Genomic DNA, 21,097 nt, shown 5'->3' on the forward strand with positions numbered 1-21,097 from the left:
CTTGAGCACGGCAGCCATCTTGGGTGAGGAAGCAGCAGCACCTGCCTCCCCCCTCCCCTCACGTCCCCGCTTGATGACGTCACGTCCACGCCTCCGTGGGAGTCTCTCCCCCTACCCCCTCCTTACCCAAGATGGCGGCTTTCCCCTCCACGCGCTATTAAGGGAAGTCCAACGAGAGCGATGCGCCTTTAACTCATCGAGATTGCACACTCGTTTCCGCAGCACCGCTTTGTCGTCGTAGTCGTCGTTGTTTTCGTTGCGTTTAGTTGTTTCGTCCTTTCCGCCCCGCGTCCGCGCACCTCCTGCCGAGCACCGTTTGACCTCGCGGGGTCAAAGGGTGCTCAGCGAGTCCCCCTCCCACCGTCCCCCACACGTGGAGCTCCCATGGCCGAAGGCGGAGGAGGCCTGAGTCCAGGGAGAGCGGCCCGGTTGATGATGATGTTGGGGTTGATGGTGATGATGATGATGTTGGGGTTGATGGATGATGATGATGATGGAGCAGGGCAGCCCTCGGCGAGGCCCGTGGTGCCCGGAGTCGTCTACCTGAGCCGCATCCCGCCCCGCCTGCGCGTCAAGCACGTGCGGCAGCTGCTGAGCCGCCACGGCGAGCTGGGCAGAATATTCCTGCAGCCAGAGGGTACGAGGCACCCGCATCGTCACCATCATCATCGTTGTCATCGTTGTTATTAACGCCGAAACTCGCTCTCGTCGGTAACGTCAGCGCGGACTAGTTTAGTTTGGTAAACGTCCACAACGTCAACATTCCCACCGCCATGATTAAGACCATCGACACGTCTTTCATATCCGAAACATAATTACACCGTCGTAATGAACATCGTCACCAACAACATCTACATATCAACATAGTTGAATTTAGCATAATTAACCTAATAATACTGTACTGTATAACATCAACAACTGGAAAAACAACCACTACCATAATTCTGTAACATCACTACTTCTTCTGTACTATATTTTATTACCATATCACCCATTCCACCATCAACAACCACCAATACTACCACACCACAACCACTTCTACAAACACGAGCACCACGACTACAACCACTACCACAACTACTTACACTTCCACCACCATCCCATCACAACTACTTCCATCACCACAACCACTTCCACCACGAATATTACCCCAACTACTTCCACCACCACTGTCGTCATACAACCACTTACATCATCACAACCACTTCCATATCCTTCCGGGGTCGATACAATGAGTATCAATTTGTCGAGAAGTCAACAATGGTCCTCTCGATAAACTCCTCACACCCCCGCCATGTGGATATTCCACCACTGGTTCAGGACTGTAAACAAGTGATCAACATGGGTATCTTTTGAGCAATAAATCACAGACTTTAATGGAGAAACAACCGCGATGTTTCCTCCTTACACAAGTCTCTGGGTTGCTTGCCGTACAAAATATAAAAAAAAACTAAACGCAAATCGTCGTCTTCCAACGTTTTCCTGGTCAAAAGAGACACTTGTAAAAAGACATGATTTTTACCGGCACTCATTCCCGTCCTCAGCTCAAGAGCATCGTTGCACTAGCACGTGTTTAGTCAGCAGGTGGCTCCAAAATACAGGCTAATGCTTGATATGGCATCGTAAAATACTATTCATTAAGCCAGTGTTTAAATTTCCAATGATTCAAGGCTAACATTTTCCCGATAATTTACACATTTTGTCCACAAACTACATGCTCCTTTTCTTTCTATTAATCTTCATTTCCAATTAATGCAGTTAATCCATCACAAGATCATGTGTGGTGGGGTAAAGTGTCGGTAACCCTGAGCACTTCCAAGACGTCTGGCCAGAGTGGAAGAGTAGGCAGAATACTTTCATAGAGGGGCTCTCTAGAGCTTCCTATGGTGGAGACCTTCCACTGGCGGTGACATGAGCAAGACATGTCATTGGGTTACAGTGGCGAGATGTTAACTACATTCGCCTGGTATGTAGAAGTTCATAGGTTCGATCCAGACCTTGACACCTATATATTTGGAGTTTGCATTTTCTCTCTCCCTATGGTCGCATGGATTTTTCCCCAGGCCCTCCAGGAGTTTCCTCCACATTTCGAGTCAACCAACATGCATTTTGAGTATTTGGCTGCTATAAATTTCCACGATAAGCCACTAATTTGAACTACTATTTGTGGCCAGGTCGATTCTGGAAAATTGCTATAGAGCTCAGTGGGCCTTATCTGGTAAAATAAAAGTATATATTTTTAGTTCTTATGTTACTGTTGTGAGTGCAGTACAGTAAGGAAATTCAGCAGTGGTCATTAGGATAGATGGGAGCCTGGCATGGGGATGTCAAATTTTCCCTGCTGCTTTGAGAAGGGAGATATTCAATTTAATGTTTTTGATTGTAAAATGGTTTCCATCTCCTTTGGTGGAAATTCCAAGTCAACCCTCGGCAAGGATTTTAACACTTAACCTTCCAGTTCCGCTCAGTGTCACCATGGTTACGCTGATATTTATTGATTTAACCCAGGTCGCCTTTGCAAAAAAGGCAATGATTCAAGTGTGTAAATGGGTGTCTTTCAGCTCCGGGTTCAATAATAATGCATGTACGCCATACTTTTGGCAGGTGCAGCGAAACGCATTTCCCCCGCTTTCCTATTATCAGTGCTCCCGATATACTCCTGATTCAATCTGTGGATCTTCCTGTTGTTCGCGTTCAAGCACATATGATAGGAGTAACTGGAAAGTGGCAGCACATTCACCGTATTATCCATGCTTATCCCCAGATAAGGCACCCAGAGGTGGTTTCGTGGAAGAACTGCATCCTTCCTGTCTGTCAGCCATGCTGTTGTACTAACCACATACATTGCCTGCTACTCCTGTTATCCATGGAAGTTGTAGAATCCATGAAAGATTCTATGATCTGTGGTCATATTCTTCCTATTGTCTGCAATTATGCACTTGTTTGTGTCATCCAACACCTATTGACACGGTTGGCTACGTAGGGTGTGAAAGAAGTTCAACATACATCCTGTTATATTTGGAACGTTTTACCGTTTGCAATAGTTTGTGGATAAGTGGAAAAGCTCGAAAAATCTGATTATCCCAACGACAAAAATATCACTAAGTGGCATAAACTCGCGCATGACATCATCGACAGTAAGATTAGTGATGTTTATCTCACGTGTCTTCCAAGTCTCCATTGTATATTGCACTTTGAAGTGCCAATGGACCCTCAATTAAGGTCATGACACTATTTCTGTATAAACTCACGGTTTAATTTAAATGACTAGTATATATACAAAATGACCATATGTATTTTAATTGTGATGCTGTATATTTGTAAATGCTTTCTAACTAAGGTTAAACGCTTTTTTAAGCTTTAAACTAAACTATTTTTTTTATTTTACCAGGTAAGGCCCACTTGAGCTGTTTAGATCTTTTTGAGAAGTGACCTGGCCACAAATGATAGCTCAACTAAGTGGCTTATCACGTGGAAATATATATATAGCAGCCAAATACTGGTAGGAACCTCCTGGTTACACCAGCCCACAGGGGATTATTGTGTCCGTCCGTCGTGCAGGGAGGGGCTGGGTGGGGTTGGGGGGGGCTGGGTGGGGAGGGGCTGGTGGGGAGGGTGGGGGGTGGGGCTGGGTGGGGAGGGGTGGGGAGGGGCTGGTCACCCCGTGGTGCCCTTATAAAACTCAACGTTTAACCTACTCACGCCGGCTTGTGCCCGCCCTCACAGTTAGGCATATTTGCGGAATACACCACGCCGCCGTTGACCCTGGCCATTGACCGAGCAACCCAACGTTCCTACCAGCTCCCTCTGCAGGAATGTGTTACCTTGAACACATGTTGATTCTAAATGTGGAGGGAAAATCTACACGACCACAGTGAGAACGTGCGAACTCCAAATATACAGGTGTCGGGGTTGGGATCGAACCCACAACCTCCTGTACACGAGGCGAGGTAGTTAACTTCTTTCCACTGTGGCGTGTATCTGAGGATCACGATAACTCCCGTAGAGACGATCCGATATGAACTTTTTATGTGTTGCTGTTACGGATTTTACATGTAGATAATGTGGCAAATGTATCAAAGCTTTGGCCAAAAACTCTCAGTAAATTACATTGGCCAATCAACCCTTTGAGATGACATCACACAATCTGGCTAATGATGAGTGATTTGGGCTTACCCCAGTCTTCACTGACATTGCCTTACCGGGGTAGGCATGGGGACCTGGGAGGTAAGCCACGCGAGATGGGCTTTGTCCAATTGTCATTAGGCCATTTACGTCTAAAACTAATAACTTTATTATAAACGAGATAACGTCATCACAAGTGACGTGATGGGGTAATGCATGAATGATTAACTTAGCCACTTAAGTAAAAAGAAATACTTCTGGGAGAAATAGACGTTGAACGTTGTTACGGAATCCATTCGAATGCACGGTTTTTCTTGTTCGTGCCGTTCAATGTATTAATAATTAATGACTGCAGTGTCCTTGCGTGCATCCCACTCTGCCCTTTATTCCCGCTGTCCACTCCACTCAGTTTGTTTTCTGACCACCGCTGTGGAGGACCGCTTTTGTACCCTTGTATTATTAACAAAAGAAGAGTTCGTGACACACAACACCTGTTGCAGCTAGTGCGCACATAATACAACACACGAACCGGCATTCACAGTGAAGTGGTCATGATGTCAACACGACTTCCCGTGATACTCGGTTATCCCCCCCCTCCAGAGAAACACGGAGGTCAGGATTACGTTTAGAACTTTGTAGGTACACTTAGCGATGATTATATATAAGGAACGAAATGCCGATCTGAAAGATTATTTGTTTGAATGGTACATTCAGAAAGGTGCAGATGCTACTCTGTACTCAATTTAATAGAAGCGTCTAGCTGTTTGTGAGTTCACTCTCCAACACACCGGTGTGCTGTACTCGTAACGATTTGGCACGTTTTTTGACGTGACATACCTTACTAATTGGCCATGTCTTATGGTGGTGGGTTTAGCGACTCATTTATATTTACACGATCGAACCCATAAAAACCTCTTATGGATTATATTGGTCGCGAAAGCGTACATGTTAAACTGAACAAAAATCCATTGTTCTGCTGCACATATATGTATCCATGTCTGTTCCCCGTCTTCACCCAACTGCACTGGCCAGCATGGTGAGGTATGGTCAAATAATCCTCACGACCCACACAAGTTTGAGGAGCCCCTGATGCAACAGTTGATCAACAAAGGAGACTTGTGTATGTTGAATTTCCTTCGCACCGTACGTTGCCAACCGTGCTCATCGGAGATGCGCGAGGGAGGGACAACAGACTAAAGTACACATAACAAGTTTTCAATTTAGATTTAAAGGTACACAGGCTTTTAATGAAGGAAGAGTGTTCCAGACAGTAGCAGAGGCACAGCTAAAAGCACGCGATGCCATGACCGTCTCCGAGTGGCTAAAAGCCGCTGCGAGGATGAACGGAGTGGGCGTGATGGTCTGTTCTCCTTGATGAGCCCGGCAAGGTATTGTGGTGCGTTTGTAGTGAGCACTTTGTGTAATAAGTTTCGCCCTTGTAATATGTTCATGTATAGATTTTATGACAAAATGGCACATAAAAGCGTGATGTTTTTTCAGAGTGCACGTATTCTCAAATCACAACCGTTTCTCTATGCTACTAAGTGAAAGTATGGTCTACACAACTCTCGGGCTTGATACAAGTGTTGTGGCTGAACACCAGAAAATCACAGGAAATACTTCATTGCTCAAATGGCTAGGGTAACTGCAGAATGTATCATATAAACCACCCATTGTCCCATCTTGCTGCGTTTTATCCACCCCAATGCTCTACCATTTTTTGAGAGCCTTGTTCATCTTCAGCTGGAGCTGGAAGGCAGCCGCCACCGGCCATCCAATACCGCCTTGCATGAGAATCCTGCATGGAAGACGATTCTCAACTACTGGTATGAGCCATTAACAAGTGTGCTCCGCTTCAATTCCCGTACCACAGAGTCCATCTATTCTCCAGTCTGTGCCCCACCCATTTATCATCCTCTGTTCATCCAAACTAGCTTATTGGACGTGCAGTGGCTGCATATGATGACAGTGCATATAGAATGGAATTTCCGATCCACTCCATCTTATGCATGGTTTGCCGCAAAGAGTCAGCTTCAGGCCATTTATTCAGAAATTGTCACCTGCATTTTCACTCCAATATGGATGGATAACAAAGCATCTCTTCAATGGAAAAGGAGGACTGTTTTCTTTTCACCACAAAATCGAAGCTTGTATATTTGAAGTCCATGAAAGGATGTTGCGAAATCTCTATTAACCATAATAGAGGTTCTTTGGGTTAGATCATGTAAATATATAAATGTGTCGTTTACGCGACCCAACCCAAAAAACCTCTTATTATGGATGATATTGGTCACGAAAGCCTACTGTGTTAAACACATCTCTATTAAGTTGAACTCTTGAGAATTTACCCTCCTAATTGTGAAGTGTCTCATGGTATAAAAAATTAACCTTGAAAAGTAGGCCGACTCCATTCATGCCCATTGTTCTGGTCACCCTAAACTGTTCTCTCACAACCTCGGGTGTGATAGTAAACAACGTTCTCCTGCTCAAAACGTTTCTGAGATTTTTTCCGAATCACTAATTCACATGAGTAAAATTGCCCACAGTGGATGCCTTCATACTAATTTTACAAAAATACTCAATGCATTTGTTACGTCTTGTGGTAGCCCAATGCACACAATTTATCAGGGATTTCTTAGATTCATTTCTCACACACTGCCACTGTTTAAAAATGCATCTGCCCCACCAGGTTGCAGAGTAACGCACTCATGAACACATCACGCCAGTTCTGCAGCAGTCGTGTCACCTTTCAGTGAAAGTCATCATTAGCCATGGTCAATCCACTGCTGGACGAAGGCCTCCCCAATCCACCATAATCTCATGATTGCAACGATCCACCCAGCACCCACGCACGAGCCGATTTCATCGCTCCGTCTCCTCCATGTACATTCCTCGCAGATGTGTTCTGTTCCTTGGCTGCCGAACCTTCATTATTCTCGATGATCTAACCGTACTGGTGTTAGAAGGACTGCCATCTTACATATCTAACTGTACTCGGTCAGATATGTCAGTGCAAGTTGACCAAAAATCCAAATATACTAAATTATATCTTTTTTATTTTACCAGGTAAGACCCACTGAGATTTCTATCTATTTTTCAGAAGCAACCTGGCCACAAATTATAGCCCAATGGAGTGTTTTATGTGGAAATGTATAGCAGCCAAATATTCTAAACACATGCTTATAAATGTGGAGGGAAAAACCGGAAGACCCAGATAAAAATTCATGCAACCACGGGGATAACATACAAACTCCAAATATACAGGCATCATGGTCGGGATAGGACGCACGACCTCTATATAACGGATCCCAGAGCTTGGGCAATTGGTGCCCATGCTTGTCTGCAGTCTCCCACACCTCCTGAAACATTCTCTCTCTCACCAAGGGGAAAAACAAAAACTGCGCATTACAGTTTCTACATCACAATTAAATCTTGACTTAAAGCTTTCGTGACTGCAGGAATTCATATGCTTTGGGTCTTTCAGTAAAGCCACGTAAATAGAAAAAATAATAACAATATCACGACGTTTCTATCGCAACTCAAGCAATCGTCTTCAGGTTAAACAAGAGGGGGAAATCTGCCGAGTCAGGCTGTTCATAAAGGTTTAGAGATTGGCAGGGCAGCTAATGTTAATGTAGGAGAGGTCTCAGTAACCTGCTTTAGGTCTACACCAATCAAAGAGCTGTTTACAAATGGTTTAAAGATGGGCGAGGCAGCTAATTCCAATGTGGGGGAGGTACTACGGAGCTGTGGGGGTCGCCATTGTATTGTGAGAGATTAGCATGTCAATGTAAGAAATTTGAAGCTCGGCGAGTGCTCGGATAGCGCAAATGCCACATGGAGGTAGAAAAGAATGGCAAGCTGCCATTTACTAACACGGCTAACGGTGGCTGTGTTAGTGAATGTGGCTGTGGGGGGTGGCCATTGTATTGTGTGAGATTAGCATGTCAATGTAAGAGCGCAGTGGCAACATGGAGGTGGAAAAGAATGGCAAGCCGCCATTTACTAACATTCAACATAGGACATAAAATTCGTGCTTTGATCCCTTCTGTGAAGGATGCGATCACCGGCATGTAATACCCTGGTGTCTACAAACTAAGCTGTCTGCGGCAGCAGTTACATTGGGGAAACTAAGCGACATGTCTCAGACCGGGTCCTTGAACATAAGGCAGATCTGAAACAGTAGAACCAATACCTCAGCCGTGGCTGATCATTATTTTAATGCTGTGGGCACACACGGAAATTATTTTGCCTAGACGAAGGTACTCTGCAAACCCACTGGCTATCAACAAAGATTCGTTCATGAAGCTATCCAGATAGTCCCCAAGTCACGATGGTTGGACTTACGATATTTCGATCTTACGATGGCGATACGACAAAATTGTAAAATATTTTAAATTTCTCGCGTCAGGCAAACGCAGCAGCGTACGAGGTACGATACTGTACATTGGGACGCTGCCGGGATTGTTTCTTGAAAAAACTTTCTATTAAATTGCAGTTCATATAGGTAGGCTAAAAATTGACCTTGTTTTTTTACTTTACATTTTACTGTGCAATACAGTATTGTAATGAATAAATACATACAGTATATAGTTTATACAGTACGGTACTGTAAATTGCTCTGTTTTGCTAAATTATCACCATTCTTTAAGACTCCTGGGTAGGCTAGGCCATCTTCGACTTACAATATTTTTGACTTACGATGGGGTCATCATAATGCATCTCCATCGTAAGTAGAGGACTACCTGTATAAACACACAATTTCAACCGAGAAGATGGGTACAAACTGAGCAATCATTGGAAGGACGTTATTAACCAGTTTATGTCATAACTGGCTGTGATGTCCCTATCCTACCTAGCAGTTATTTTCGACTCTGAGTTACATTCACTAACACAGCCACCTTTAGCTGTGTTAGTAAATGGCGGCTTGCCATTCTTTTCCACCTCCTTGTGGCCACTGCGCTGTCTTACATTGACATGCTAATCTCTCACAATGCAATGGCCAACCCCCACAGCTCCGTAGTACCTCCCCCACATTGGCATTAGCTGCCCCGCCCATCTTTAAACCATTTGTAAACAGCTCTTTGATTGGTGTAGGCCTACTGCAGGCTACGGAGACCTCTCCCACATTAACATTAGCTGCCCCGCCCATCTATAAACCTTTATCAACAGCCTGCCTCGGCAGATTTTACCCTCTTTTTGTCACCTGAAGACGATTGCTTGTTTTACCTAATAAATGAACTTGAACTTGAACTACCCGGCTTCACCCGAGACTTGGGTTCTTGTCTTGGGTTAATACACGGCCTACGCGGGGGGGGGGGGGGTTGGGGGGGTGCGTGACGTCAGCAGGCACACTGCGTGACGCTGCCGCATGTGGGTGACATCACAGATGTGACGTCACCGCTCACTTGCCATGCAAAATATATCCATTATTGCCCCCCCCCCCGAAATACATAAGTAATTTTTTATACTTTTTGCATTGTGTACAGTTTGGAAGCTACCCACATGCCAAATTTCATGTTTGTTGCATGTTGGGAAGTATGCTAAACATTTCGAACAGACACACATTCACAAATTTACCTTTTATATATATAGAAATTTTTTAATCTACGTGGCTTTACCGAAATATACATCACAATTGTTCAGCACCATAAGCAACAGACTAATCGCCCGTGCCATCTGGCTGGCAACGTGACACAACATTTATCAAATTACCTCCAGCATGATAAACCATCTCTGATTACAACTTGGTTCGTGCAAATCTATTTATAGTTATAAAGCAAGCCTCGTAACGTTGCGTTGCTCTTCGTAAGGAAATGAGAGTCTAAGAGTGTCGTATTAGAGGAGTGTTTTGGGCGTCGTGTTGAACGCAGTACGTGAATGTGCATGACTAGCATTTGATAAGTGTGGAAGGTGTGTCGAGCGTGTTTTCTATGTAACTCGTCGTATGGACGCGATTCGTTATCGTGACCCACCCTTCACAAACGTGCTCTGACCAGTGTGCTGAATTAAGGTCAAACGACCCCCATGACCGGCACGGCTAAGGGAGACCTTCAGCAGTGATTTCATTATGGGCTGTAGTTGACGAATTACAAATGATAACATTATGACCCGGCCAAGCACAACATACCCTTAAGTGGAAGCCCACTTGTGGGGCTCGCACCTGGGCTTCCGGGTATTGGAGCTTATCGTGCAATCCCATCTGGATGGAACCGAGATGAGTGGATTCATCGTGCAGAACGCTCACCGACAGGCGTTAAAGGGACATACCCAGGTGTTAGGAGCCTTATCCGTAGGCGTTGTTTCCACAAAACATGCAGAACGTACAAAATAATTGAACTCATCTAAGGGGCTTTGAAGCTGTGTGTTTGAACTGTGCGAACGTGTTCTCACTTGCAAAACGTGGACCCCACTTTCAAGAGAAAACTACGTATGACCCACACCTTTGAAGCCTAAACGTTAATACTGTACCATCCAGAAGCTGACCTGGTTAACCTGTGTGAGAATCACACAGACGAAGATGCTGCTTTGAGTCTGGGGGGAGGTGCTATTGATGAGTGCTTGTTGAGACGACTCGCAGCATACAAGGGGGTGGTGATATTGACCGCACTGCCCCACGTACTTGGACTCAGTTGACCTCGGGAAGTTTAAATAACACCCGTTTCATAATATATTTTTTACTCATAATAATTCTCACTTTGTTACTTTACAATGTATTTAATTAATATAAAGCTGTGCCACATGCCTCGCTGCTCATCATCTTGCAGCAGTGAATACAAGCAAAAATAGGACATCAATAGCTCTACTCTTTGGTTCTTTCAGTAAAGTCAAGTAGGTAGAAATATTTTATTTTATTTTCTACCTACGTGACTTTACCGAAATAACCATATAATATGGATTCCTGCAGTCACGAAAGCTTCAAATCAAGATCAATAGCTCTGTAAGCTATTGTATCTCTGTAACCTATTGTATCTCTGTAAGCTATTGTGCTAATTAATGCAATAACTCAACACAACAAGTTGTTTCGATTCGCAAACAAGTGTGGGGCAGTGCCCATTTCTGTTGGAGGTCCTAAAACAGTGGTAGAAATTCACATTCTTTGATGGAGGTTCAAGTCTCCCCAACGGACAGCTGGTGTTGACTTAACACGTAGGGTTTCACGACCAATATCATCCATAATATAGGTTTTTTTTAATGTTAGATCGCGTAAATATAAATGTGTTATTAAACCCGCCTACACCCGACACAGCCATTTAGTAAGGTTTGTCATTGTACAAGCATAATATATGTTGATAACCATATGAATAACCCAACCGCCAATGGATACCCATTGTCATTTATATGCATTCATTATCCCCCCTCCCTTGGCACAAGAAGACCTCAAGTGACGTCATCACATCTACCCCTTTATTTAAGAAATGAAACGAGGATTTATCCACAAATATGGCTGTCGCCTGATGAAGCTAGTTGTAATTACTGGTGAAACGTCATACTCAGATTGTAAATGTTGTGGATTTGCTCTCCGACACACCGGTGTGCTGTACTAGTAACGAATTTACATATTCTGTTTACGTGACAAACCTTACTAATTGGCTGTGTCAGATGGTGGTGGGATTAACGACACATTTATATTTACGCGATCTAACCCAAAAAAAACCTATATTATGGATGGTGTTGACTTACAGCAAATTGACTACTGTTTTGGCAAACTCAGAGGCATCACTGTCTGTGTTGCCATGATCAATATTTGAACATGCCACCTTCCAATTCTTAAGTTTAGCAGTCTGAATCTTGACTTAAAGCTTTCGTGACTGCAGGAATTCATACTCTTTGGATCTTTCGGTAAAGTCACGTAGGTAGAAAAATAATAAATCGTCTTCAGGGGAAAAAATTAGCACTCTGCCACAGCACCACCTAGTTGATTTACTGATTTGTTCGTGAAAATTAAACATCAGAAGTGAAAATTAAACATCAGAAGTGCTTGTCAATATGCCATATGCCAGCTAAATATGGATCCATTGGTTGTAGAACAGTGGAGTGTGAAGCACTTTGTAAACGTAAAATGTATTATCCTGCCAACAAAAATCTGTGGATCTTCTTAACGGAGGTGAATAATTAAGAGACGTGTGTGCGTCTTGGTTTTTAGCAAAATGTTTGAAGACGTCTCTACAAAGGTGTTTTCGCAGGGACAAATTGAACTAATTGCAGGACTTGGCCAGCTTTGGATGGTTTTCAAATGGAAATTGAGCTGTGTGCCAATTGGCATGCACACACCAGGGCTTTGACTGTCACTTGTCTACAACGTACATCTGTGAGCTTTGTGAGAAGCATTTCAAAGGGAGTTTCAGCTGCATGTCAAGCTTATACCTGCATCCTGCAAAGTCACACTCTCCCTGCTCAAACCTGCATCTGGCAGTGCTCGTCTTCATTGGTGGCCCGTAGCCAACGGGAATGAATTCCACATTTTAATGGCAAGGACAATTCTCTCTACAGCACAAACAATGTTAACTTTCCACACAGTGGTACTTATTTTATCTACTGCAGAGGGAAATATTGGTTGAACTCTTGATCTCCAAAATGTGTGAGTCAAGTACCCCGCCAGTACCGCTGCCTGACTGAAAACCTGGGTTTTGTTGGTGGTAATTAAATGTTAAATTATAACCACGTGTGTGGTTGTATTTGTCTTCAACAGTGTATAAACCGTTGTTTGTATCTGCAAAGTTATATCGGGTTATTTTCCTATTCCGGGATGTCTTGCGACAGCAGAGCTATGCATCACGGGTTGTACTTGAGCTGGTGCAGCTGAATTCTGCTTGGGTTTATTTAGCAGACAACCACCCTCGATTATAACAGGTTCCCAAGTATCGTCAGTTGATGGTCTCCGCCTGATCATCCATTCTGCCTGGCATTGCACTGAATACTAAAATATACAATTATGACTTATTTCACCTTGAGAGTGTATTGGAATGCCTTGTAGTAATGAGTAAGGCATACTGAATTTAATTAGGTGCAGACGTGTCTCGCTTAATGAAGCCGCGTTATAATAGACATGTTTCACGTTGTGTGAAAAGTGTTCTCGAGTCGAAGAACAGTGTTATGGCGAAAATGCGTTACGAGGACTTGCCGTGTAGGACAACTCTTTGGTCCCCAACCCTGGTTATAAATTGTCACCTTCCATTTGTGAACTACGTGCTATATTCTCACAGCCGGCCTGCTTGACTCTGCATTACATGCCCACTTCATTGCTGGCATGAGTTTCCACTCGAGGAAGCTCCAGAGAGCCATTCTAGAGGATATTTTGGCCTACTCTTACATGCTGGCCATATGTCTGGGTTTACTGGGTTTACCCATACTTCACCCCACGACACACAACCTTGCCAATCAGTTTAACTGAAGCATGTACCAATTTATACTAAAAATAACTCCTCCGACTATCACAGTTGGCTATGTACGGTGTGAAAGAAATTCTACATACAGACCGAATCGAACCAGCAAGTCCAGTGTGCAAGCCGTTACGCCAAGGCAGCGTCCCTGGAAAAATGGGAAAATAGAAAGAACCTTGACTGTTATTCCCTCCCCCACTCTCCGCCGCCCCCTCACCCAGACAAACACACGAGGAAGGTGCGGAAGAAGATCTCGCGCTCCAACGCGCGCAGCTACACGGAGGGCTGGGTGGAGTTCGTGGACAAGAGGAAAGCCAAGCTCGCGGCCATCATGCTCAACAACAACCGCATCACGACGCGCAAGCGCAGCCGCTTCTACGACGACCTGTGGAGCCTTAAGGTGTGGCGATGGCCGTAACGAGACACGGGTAGAGTGGGAGGCATTACAAGGGGGGGAAAGAGGAGGGGTCCGAGATAGTGCTGGATATGTGATGGGTCATACAAAAGCCTGATATGAGCGGTTACTATAAGGGGTGATGCGTAGTTAAAGGCAGTCCTGGATGAAACCTGTTCGTCCTGCAGGCCATGTTCATGGCCATTTCCCATCTACGGAGACATTGTAGCATAGGAGAATAGGAACCGTTCTGAACAGTGCTGGTGTATACGTTTGGTGGTCCGAGAAGTTCCCAAATGGCGTACCGTCATATACTGGCACGTTTAGGCCACTGTTTGAAGGTAAATTGATTTCAAGGATTACCAAAAATCATACGACAGATTTTTATTGCAGCAGTTGAACTTCCTTGCTTGTTAACTGAAAAACGTTTAAATCTGAAAAACCCAGAAATTTGTAGGAACCTATTTTTACCATACTTGACTCCCATTGACTTCCACATTTTTCATTACTGAATCAATTGTGGTTTGTGCAGATTTTTTTGTTACAATGAAGTACTGTGTTTTGTGAATGAGTGGATTTGGGAGCAAAGTTAATTAATTCAATTGTTATTAAAGGGGTGCGACGGTAGTGAGATGTTAACTCCTTTTCCTGGTATACAGGAGGTCGTGAGTTCGATCCCAACCCTGACGCCTGTATATTTTAAGTTTGCATGTTCTCCCCATGGTCGCGTGGATTTTTCTCCGGGTTCTCCGGGTTCTCCATTTTTTCCCTCCACATTTACAAACATACTGTTAGACTATTAGGCTGCTATACATGTCCTTGTTAAAGGCCACTTCATTGAGCTATAATTTGTGGCCAGTCTCTATATAGCTCAGTTGGCCTGACCAGGTAAAATAAATGAGTTCAGTTTAGTAATAGTTTAAATCGTTATTTTTAGAATGAATCAAAGCCTTTGGACAATCAGAGTGCAAGTGCATTGCATAAAATAATATAAATGTGTCAAGTTATGTCATTGCTCTCTTTGTTGTGCCGCTGGAATTATTGGTTACTTGTAGCACAGACGAAGCATGGGGAAACGAGACAAGACAAGAGGGAAACAGCCACTGCCTGGGAACAATGGAACACATCACGGGGCATTCTGGGACAGCACTCAGGGGTGTAGATGGTGGCAGTGGGAAGTAGGCAGTGACAGGAACACTGTCTAAGGAAACACTGCAGGTGGTATGAGGGACACGACAGACAGGAATACTAAGGGGGCTGACATGGCTGTCCTGCAGTTAAATCCAGGGAAACTACAGAGGTACATTTCCGCAGTACTGAGGGATGTAGGGATGCTGGTGACCGGTAGCAGATGGAGGAAGGTGTGGACAGGAACAATAGCAGGAATAGATTGTGCCACACGTGCGGAGCAGGTACATACATTGCAGGGGGAGATACAGACAGGACACAGATAAACTAGGACAGCACTGAGAGATGTAGCAATTCAGATTCTAGGAGTGGGAAGTGGGTGGGTACAGGAACACTATGAAGAGATTGGGACACATTGGTGGCAGAGGGAGACAATGAAGGGGGAAGCAGAGGCTTTTTAAAGAGGGATTACCGTACATGACTGAATGCACGAGAGGGAACATTACATGGGGAGACGACTGCAGGAGAGACGGGGACACTTGAGACACAAAGAGCTGAAGGGTAAGAGGGAGAGAAGTCTGCATGGAGAGCAATGAAGCATTAAGAGATAGCAACACTGCAGGTGAAGCAGACAGCACTGCTCGAGAGAAGTACGAGGGGGGATGCTGGTGAACCCAGAGACACTTTAGGAGGAGATCAGGACACAGGGACAATGCATGGGAAAAGAGAAGGACATGGACACCGCATCCAGAGAAACAGAGAAACTGTATACAGAGATGAGGAGACACAATTGGACATGGAGACCCTGTCGAGGAGGACTGGGACACTACCAGGGGTCGCGGTGGCAAGGCATCGTAGACACAAACGCTCCACCTCACGTCAAGCCCCTCCTGCTCTCTCCACGTCACCCGTTGTTGAGTGTTCAATTTTTCTAAATAAAAAACGAATTTCTTTTGAATTGCTTTTTGTGTTTAGCTAGCACGGTGGACTACGTACGGTGCGAAATAAGTTTAACATACATACCCTCTCTCTCATCTCGCCCGCAGTATCTGCACCGCTTCCGCTGGGCGCACCTGAGCGAGCGGCTGGCGTACGAGCGCACGGTGCGCAACCAGCGTCTGCGCACGGAGATCGCGCAGGCCAAGAAGGAGACGGGCTTCTATGTCGCCAACGTGGAGCGCAGCGCCACGCTCGGGCGCCTAGCCGAGCGACGCAAGAAGCAGGCCGCCACCGCCGCCGCTCGAGACGGTGGGACAACCGCGGGGCAGGCCGCGGGGGAGGTTGAGGAGGAACCCATGTGGGGCTTCCGGCAGCGCAGGACGGAGGGGGAGATCCAGGAGCAGAAGAAAAAGAGGGCGGCCGTGGCTGCGACGGCCTCCTCCAAGAAGGTCCAACGCTCCAAGCAGAAAGCGAGCAGAATCGCGCAGGAGAGCAAGTCCAACCGCGAGCTTCTCGCCAAGATCTTTCAGGGCTCGGTCGATGGGCAGAGCTGAGCCCATGGCTGAAAAGCAGAACTCTTTGTTTAAGTTGTGTGTGTTCAATTTGCCAGTTACATTTTCGAATAAATGACCATTTTAGTACAATGTGTGAACCCATTGTTGAGTCGCTGTCTCACTTGAAATATCTTCATTCACACCTTCGCCATAACGTTAGTTTTCTTTTGTCTGCCGTATTATTCTACCTAATTCCCTCTAAAATGATGAAAGAAACAACGGAGATCGAATGAAACAGTTTTCTATCAACCAGTAAAAATGTATGATTGCAAATGAGCTTAACTGAGTTGGGCTCAACAAAATAATTGTTGGAGGGATACGACTGTAAAATTCAATAGAACGTCCTGAGCCATGGTCAGTCCAGGGTGTTAGTATACTTACGTTAAACCTGGTTGTTGTAGGTCATCACCGATACACACTCCAACTAGGTAACCTTTAAAATCCATCCTGTGTCGGGCACTTAAGGAACAACTCATAAAAAATTTCTGCCAGCGTGGGACTTTTCCCCCTCCCCCATCTCTGGGGTAAGCCCCTCAACCCTAACCTTAGTGGGACCATAATACGGGGCAGTGACGTGGGCCATTTGTTTGGGAGAATTTCGCGGTTTGAATCCGACGACCCGCCCTGCTTCGTGTTGCAGGTGTATTCACCATGCGCCACATAGTGGACGTGAATTAATCTGGCGGTGATGTCATTCGAACAATTGGGACACTGCGCCTGCGTCATGGTGCAAATTTGCCAAGAATGTTCTCGTTTTTAATTTGGGTTCTGAAAAATCCCACGCTGTCGACTACTTGAGAATGTACTACTATACTATTATCACTTGAGAATGTCTTTATCGACCACTTTAGAGTGATCGATTGCGTATTGATAATTTAGCTGCAGACTTTACCAAGAAAACATATCGCGATGACACTTATTCGTCTTGTAAAAAGAAAACTGGCTTTAATGATTTTGTATTAAATTTCCATATTTGAGATATTTACTATCTGTCCCAATTATATAGATATACGCATGATGTGACAGCTGTTAATAATTTAAATATGATTCTGTGCTTTTCAAGCTAGTACAGTATAGGTGGGCAGGTGTAAAAGCCATTGACTGATGCACATTGATCTGCTTGGCTTGTGAAAACACGTGCATAAAAAATTGCAAGTAACAAAAATATATATATTTGCCCCCTTTTTATCTGCATATCCTTTTAAGATATTGACCGCTCGTGCGATATGTTGCCAAGTAATTTCGTGAAATGTGCAGGGTTATCCAAATGGTGTGGGCTTACTAACACATTCATTACATCGTATCGATTTGTGGCATTGATCCACGCTCAGACCGTCTGCTCTGAGCACACATTTAAGCTCCGTCCATTGGGGATGTATGTCCATCATTGCGAGACTTCTCAATATAGAGCACGGCTAAACAATTCTCATTGGAGCTGGCTCGGTAGCCCCTCGAGCTGTTTCTCACATCACAGCAGTGAGTCTGGGTTTCAAGTCACTGGACAGCCGAGATAAAAGGCTCTCGGTTGTATTGAATTGATGGTCTCAGCACAGCAACCAACAGCAAGCCAAGCTCTGAGTTGTCTCAGCATATAGGCAGAGAGAAAACGAGTTGCTCATTTACACATCTAAAGAATTCACAGACGTGGTTGAATAAAATAGATCCTTAACACCCTGGTAAAGAATTCCAGTGTCGTGGTCCAATTAAGTTTTATCCTCCCAGACCAGGGGTCGGTAACCAAAATAACAAGAAGAGCCATTTCTTTCCAATTCGGTACAAAATTCAGTATTTCAAGAGCCGCATGCGGCTCCAGAGCCGTAGGTTGCCGACCCCTGTCCCAGACCAATTCAAGGCAAGTTTGTTTCATTCTAACCATCTTTCATATAACCCTTCATTTTTGTTTAGTTTTAGATTTAAATTTAATTTCACGTTATTAGCGTGAGGCCCAAATCACGGCCTTTGTCCTGATTTGCCCACACCACCGTTTTACATGTCACGTTGCTGTAAATGTCTTATAAATCCTCTGCAAAGCAATACAGTCACCTCCAATTATTCTCAAAGTTACGTTTTTCAGAATGAATCCCTTATGCTGGGTGAACTCTGCAAACCACAACACGCGGGAGCAGTTCCATCAGGATTACGTGGCCGAGACAGCGGCCCTCAAATCTGCTACTTCATCTTGCCCCAAAATAAGATTGATTCCATCACGGCCGCGATTGAGAAGCACTCAGCGGAGATCGTGGAACTTCATGAAATGATTGATTGTGGAGATTCAATAAGGCTCTGGAGAGATGCCCTGGAAGCTGCTGACGAAGCTGTCAACGGACTGGATCCAACTCGTCCAAGGTCCAACGTATATCAAAAGGCACATCTCGACTATTTCAGATTTATCCTGGAGGAATCCGATGAGCTATGAAGCTCTTTTTAACAGCTATCCAGTCGACTTGTCCTTTTCCATCATTACGTGTCATCACATGATAGAAATACCTTTTGCGGCACACGAAGATGCCACGATTATTGTAATCAATTTGTTTTCCATAGAGCTTCCTTTATGTCCGGAGCAACTCAAGAATGCTTTTACATGCAACCGTGCAGAGAAGTGGATGTCCCCCTTTGCCACTTTCTGAGAACATCTCAGGAAGACGAATCGCCAAGGTTTAGATCGAGGACAAACACCGTCCCACAAACTCGCCTACGCACGCTGGTGTAGCCGGTGTGAGCGTATAATTGTGCACTCCGTAGTCTATGGGAACCGAATAAATCATTTTGCACAGCTCCGGGTAACCAGGTGCGTTGTTTTTTTATTGTAAGTCGAAGTTAATTTCAATGGTGATCAGAGATTGGACCCGAGCCCCCCACAACAGAGTAAGAGGCACGTCCCAGGTTGAGATTTGTGAAGACTTGGTGCCTGCGGAATAGAGCTGCGGTGTTGTGACGATGAGGGCGTCTCTGATCGCCATCGTAGAAACGCAATTTGCCCCTAATGAAGAAGACTTTTGAAATAAAGTTGCCCAGTACGAACGGAATGGTGGGAGGGGGGGGACACACAATTGACCACAAAAAAAGACCTCAATCGACCACCACCGAGAATGGCTTCCCGTCCTCCTGTTGTGGATTCGACCGCAGAACGCAACGCAGTCTCCACTCATCGTGTCCGAACTTTCTTTATTTTTATCGTCGTTGTCGTTGCTATCTATCGCAGCCGACCTATCGTCGTTCCCCCCATCCCCCCACCTAGAAAGGATTCATGAGTCAGGGGACAGGGCGGACGGGCTACACGGGGGAAGCACCCGCTCCTGCACGGTGTCCTCCACGTGGCCAGCGTGGAGTCGCAGCGCCCGGTAATGAAAGCCCCCCTCCCCCTGCCCCCCGGGGCATGCAGCCTTGGCGGCACCTCTCAGAATCATCGCCCACACCGCGTGCACTCGAGCAGCCCCCCGCATCGACGACGGGAATGCGACCCCGGACTGCCGATTGGCGGTGATCACGAACTGCCCTCCCGTTATTCGTCTGCAATCCCATCCCAGCTTCGTGGTCAGTAACTCAAAACGCCGAGCGCAGTGTGAACGGAGCGGTGGGGGGCACACAAGTGAACAACATTGGGGGGGACCAAATCTTACAGGGGTTCTGGGGTCCCCCCCCCACAAAAAAAACTAAATTTGAAAACGAATTTCCTGCCAATTCCTGCCTAAAATATATATTTTTTAAATCACCAACACATAGGATGGACTTATTTATTTTTTACAATAATGTCTAATAGTGTATTGTATTACATTCCTCTGTTTTTTTCTTTTTTTAAATCCTTTATATTAAGTTCGCTTGCTTGCTTGCGTGCTTGCGTGCTTGCTTGCTTGCTTACAACCGTGCAAATCTTTCGGTCGTTTTTTAACCCACTTCCCGTGATCCAATCGAGCTGACATTTTCCACACAGACTCGTTGTGTGTGACAATTAATTTTCGTGAAATTTTTTTTCCCAAATTTTACACTGTTTAGGGAATTTTTAAAATATTTAATTACCAATTGCTTAATGCTGGCAGACCTTCATCTGACCCATAGGTGGCAGCCATCTCAAACCAGAGGACGAGAGGACTCTAGCCGCCACGCATATAAAGGATTTCTAGTGAAAAACTTTGTTTTTACGGGTTAATTTTTTACCTTTTCTTGTTTCATTGTATGTAATGGCAGAGATTAGGGATTAATAAAGTACAACCATAACCACAATCAAATAAACAGAAATCTATTTTATAGCTATATATTGGGGGGGACATTTTGAGCATATTTGAATATTGGGGGGGGAATGTGCCCCCCCAATATATATTATAATTACCGTCTTGCAAGTGAGCAACAAGGACCTCATGATCTATGCCCCACCGAACGCCTTGCTGGCTTCCCCGCACGCAAACCATGGACCACGGTGAAATGCCGAAATTCGGATATCACGCAGGCGATTGGCTCATCGACACGAGTGGCGGGGGGGGGGGGTAAAAGAGAGGTCCACCTGTGAGGGTAGAGCAGAGCTATTCAGCACGTGGTCAACAACTGCCCATCAAAACCAAAGAGATGCATCAGCTTAT

General features: G+C 45.0%; 1 protein-coding gene across 1 annotated transcript; it reads left to right on the forward strand.

Moving 5' to 3' along the window:
• Nucleotides 1–398: 398 nt before the first annotated feature.
• On the forward strand, nt 399–19,402 carry ABT1 (activator of basal transcription 1). The gene is made up of 3 exons (XM_061563069.1): nt 399–637; nt 13,730–13,908; nt 16,077–19,402. The coding sequence occupies exons 1-3, from the start codon at nt 433–435 to the stop codon at nt 16,521–16,523; spliced, it is 831 nt and encodes a 276-aa protein (XP_061419053.1). The 5' UTR covers nt 399–432; the 3' UTR covers nt 16,524–19,402.
• The last annotated feature ends 1,695 nt before the right edge of the window (nt 19,403–21,097 follow it).

This window comes from Lethenteron reissneri, chromosome 30, assembly GCF_015708825.2.
Source record: "Lethenteron reissneri isolate LAM-NWPU_2019-01 chromosome 30, ASM1570882v1, whole genome shotgun sequence".
NCBI classification, from domain to species: domain Eukaryota; kingdom Metazoa; phylum Chordata; class Hyperoartia; order Petromyzontiformes; family Petromyzontidae; genus Lethenteron; species Lethenteron reissneri.

Excerpts from the sequence above, each read along its gene's own strand:
- ABT1 (XM_061563069.1), top strand. The coding sequence starts at position 433 with ATGATGATGTTGGGGTTGATGGTGATGATGATGATGTTGGGGTTGATG. Across the intron at positions 638-13,729 it reads AATATTCCTGCAGCCAGAGG|ACAAACACACGAGGAAGGTG; the intron begins GTACGAGGCACC and ends CCCCTCACCCAG. Across the intron at positions 13,909-16,076 it reads ACGACCTGTGGAGCCTTAAG|TATCTGCACCGCTTCCGCTG; the intron begins GTGTGGCGATGG and ends TCTCGCCCGCAG.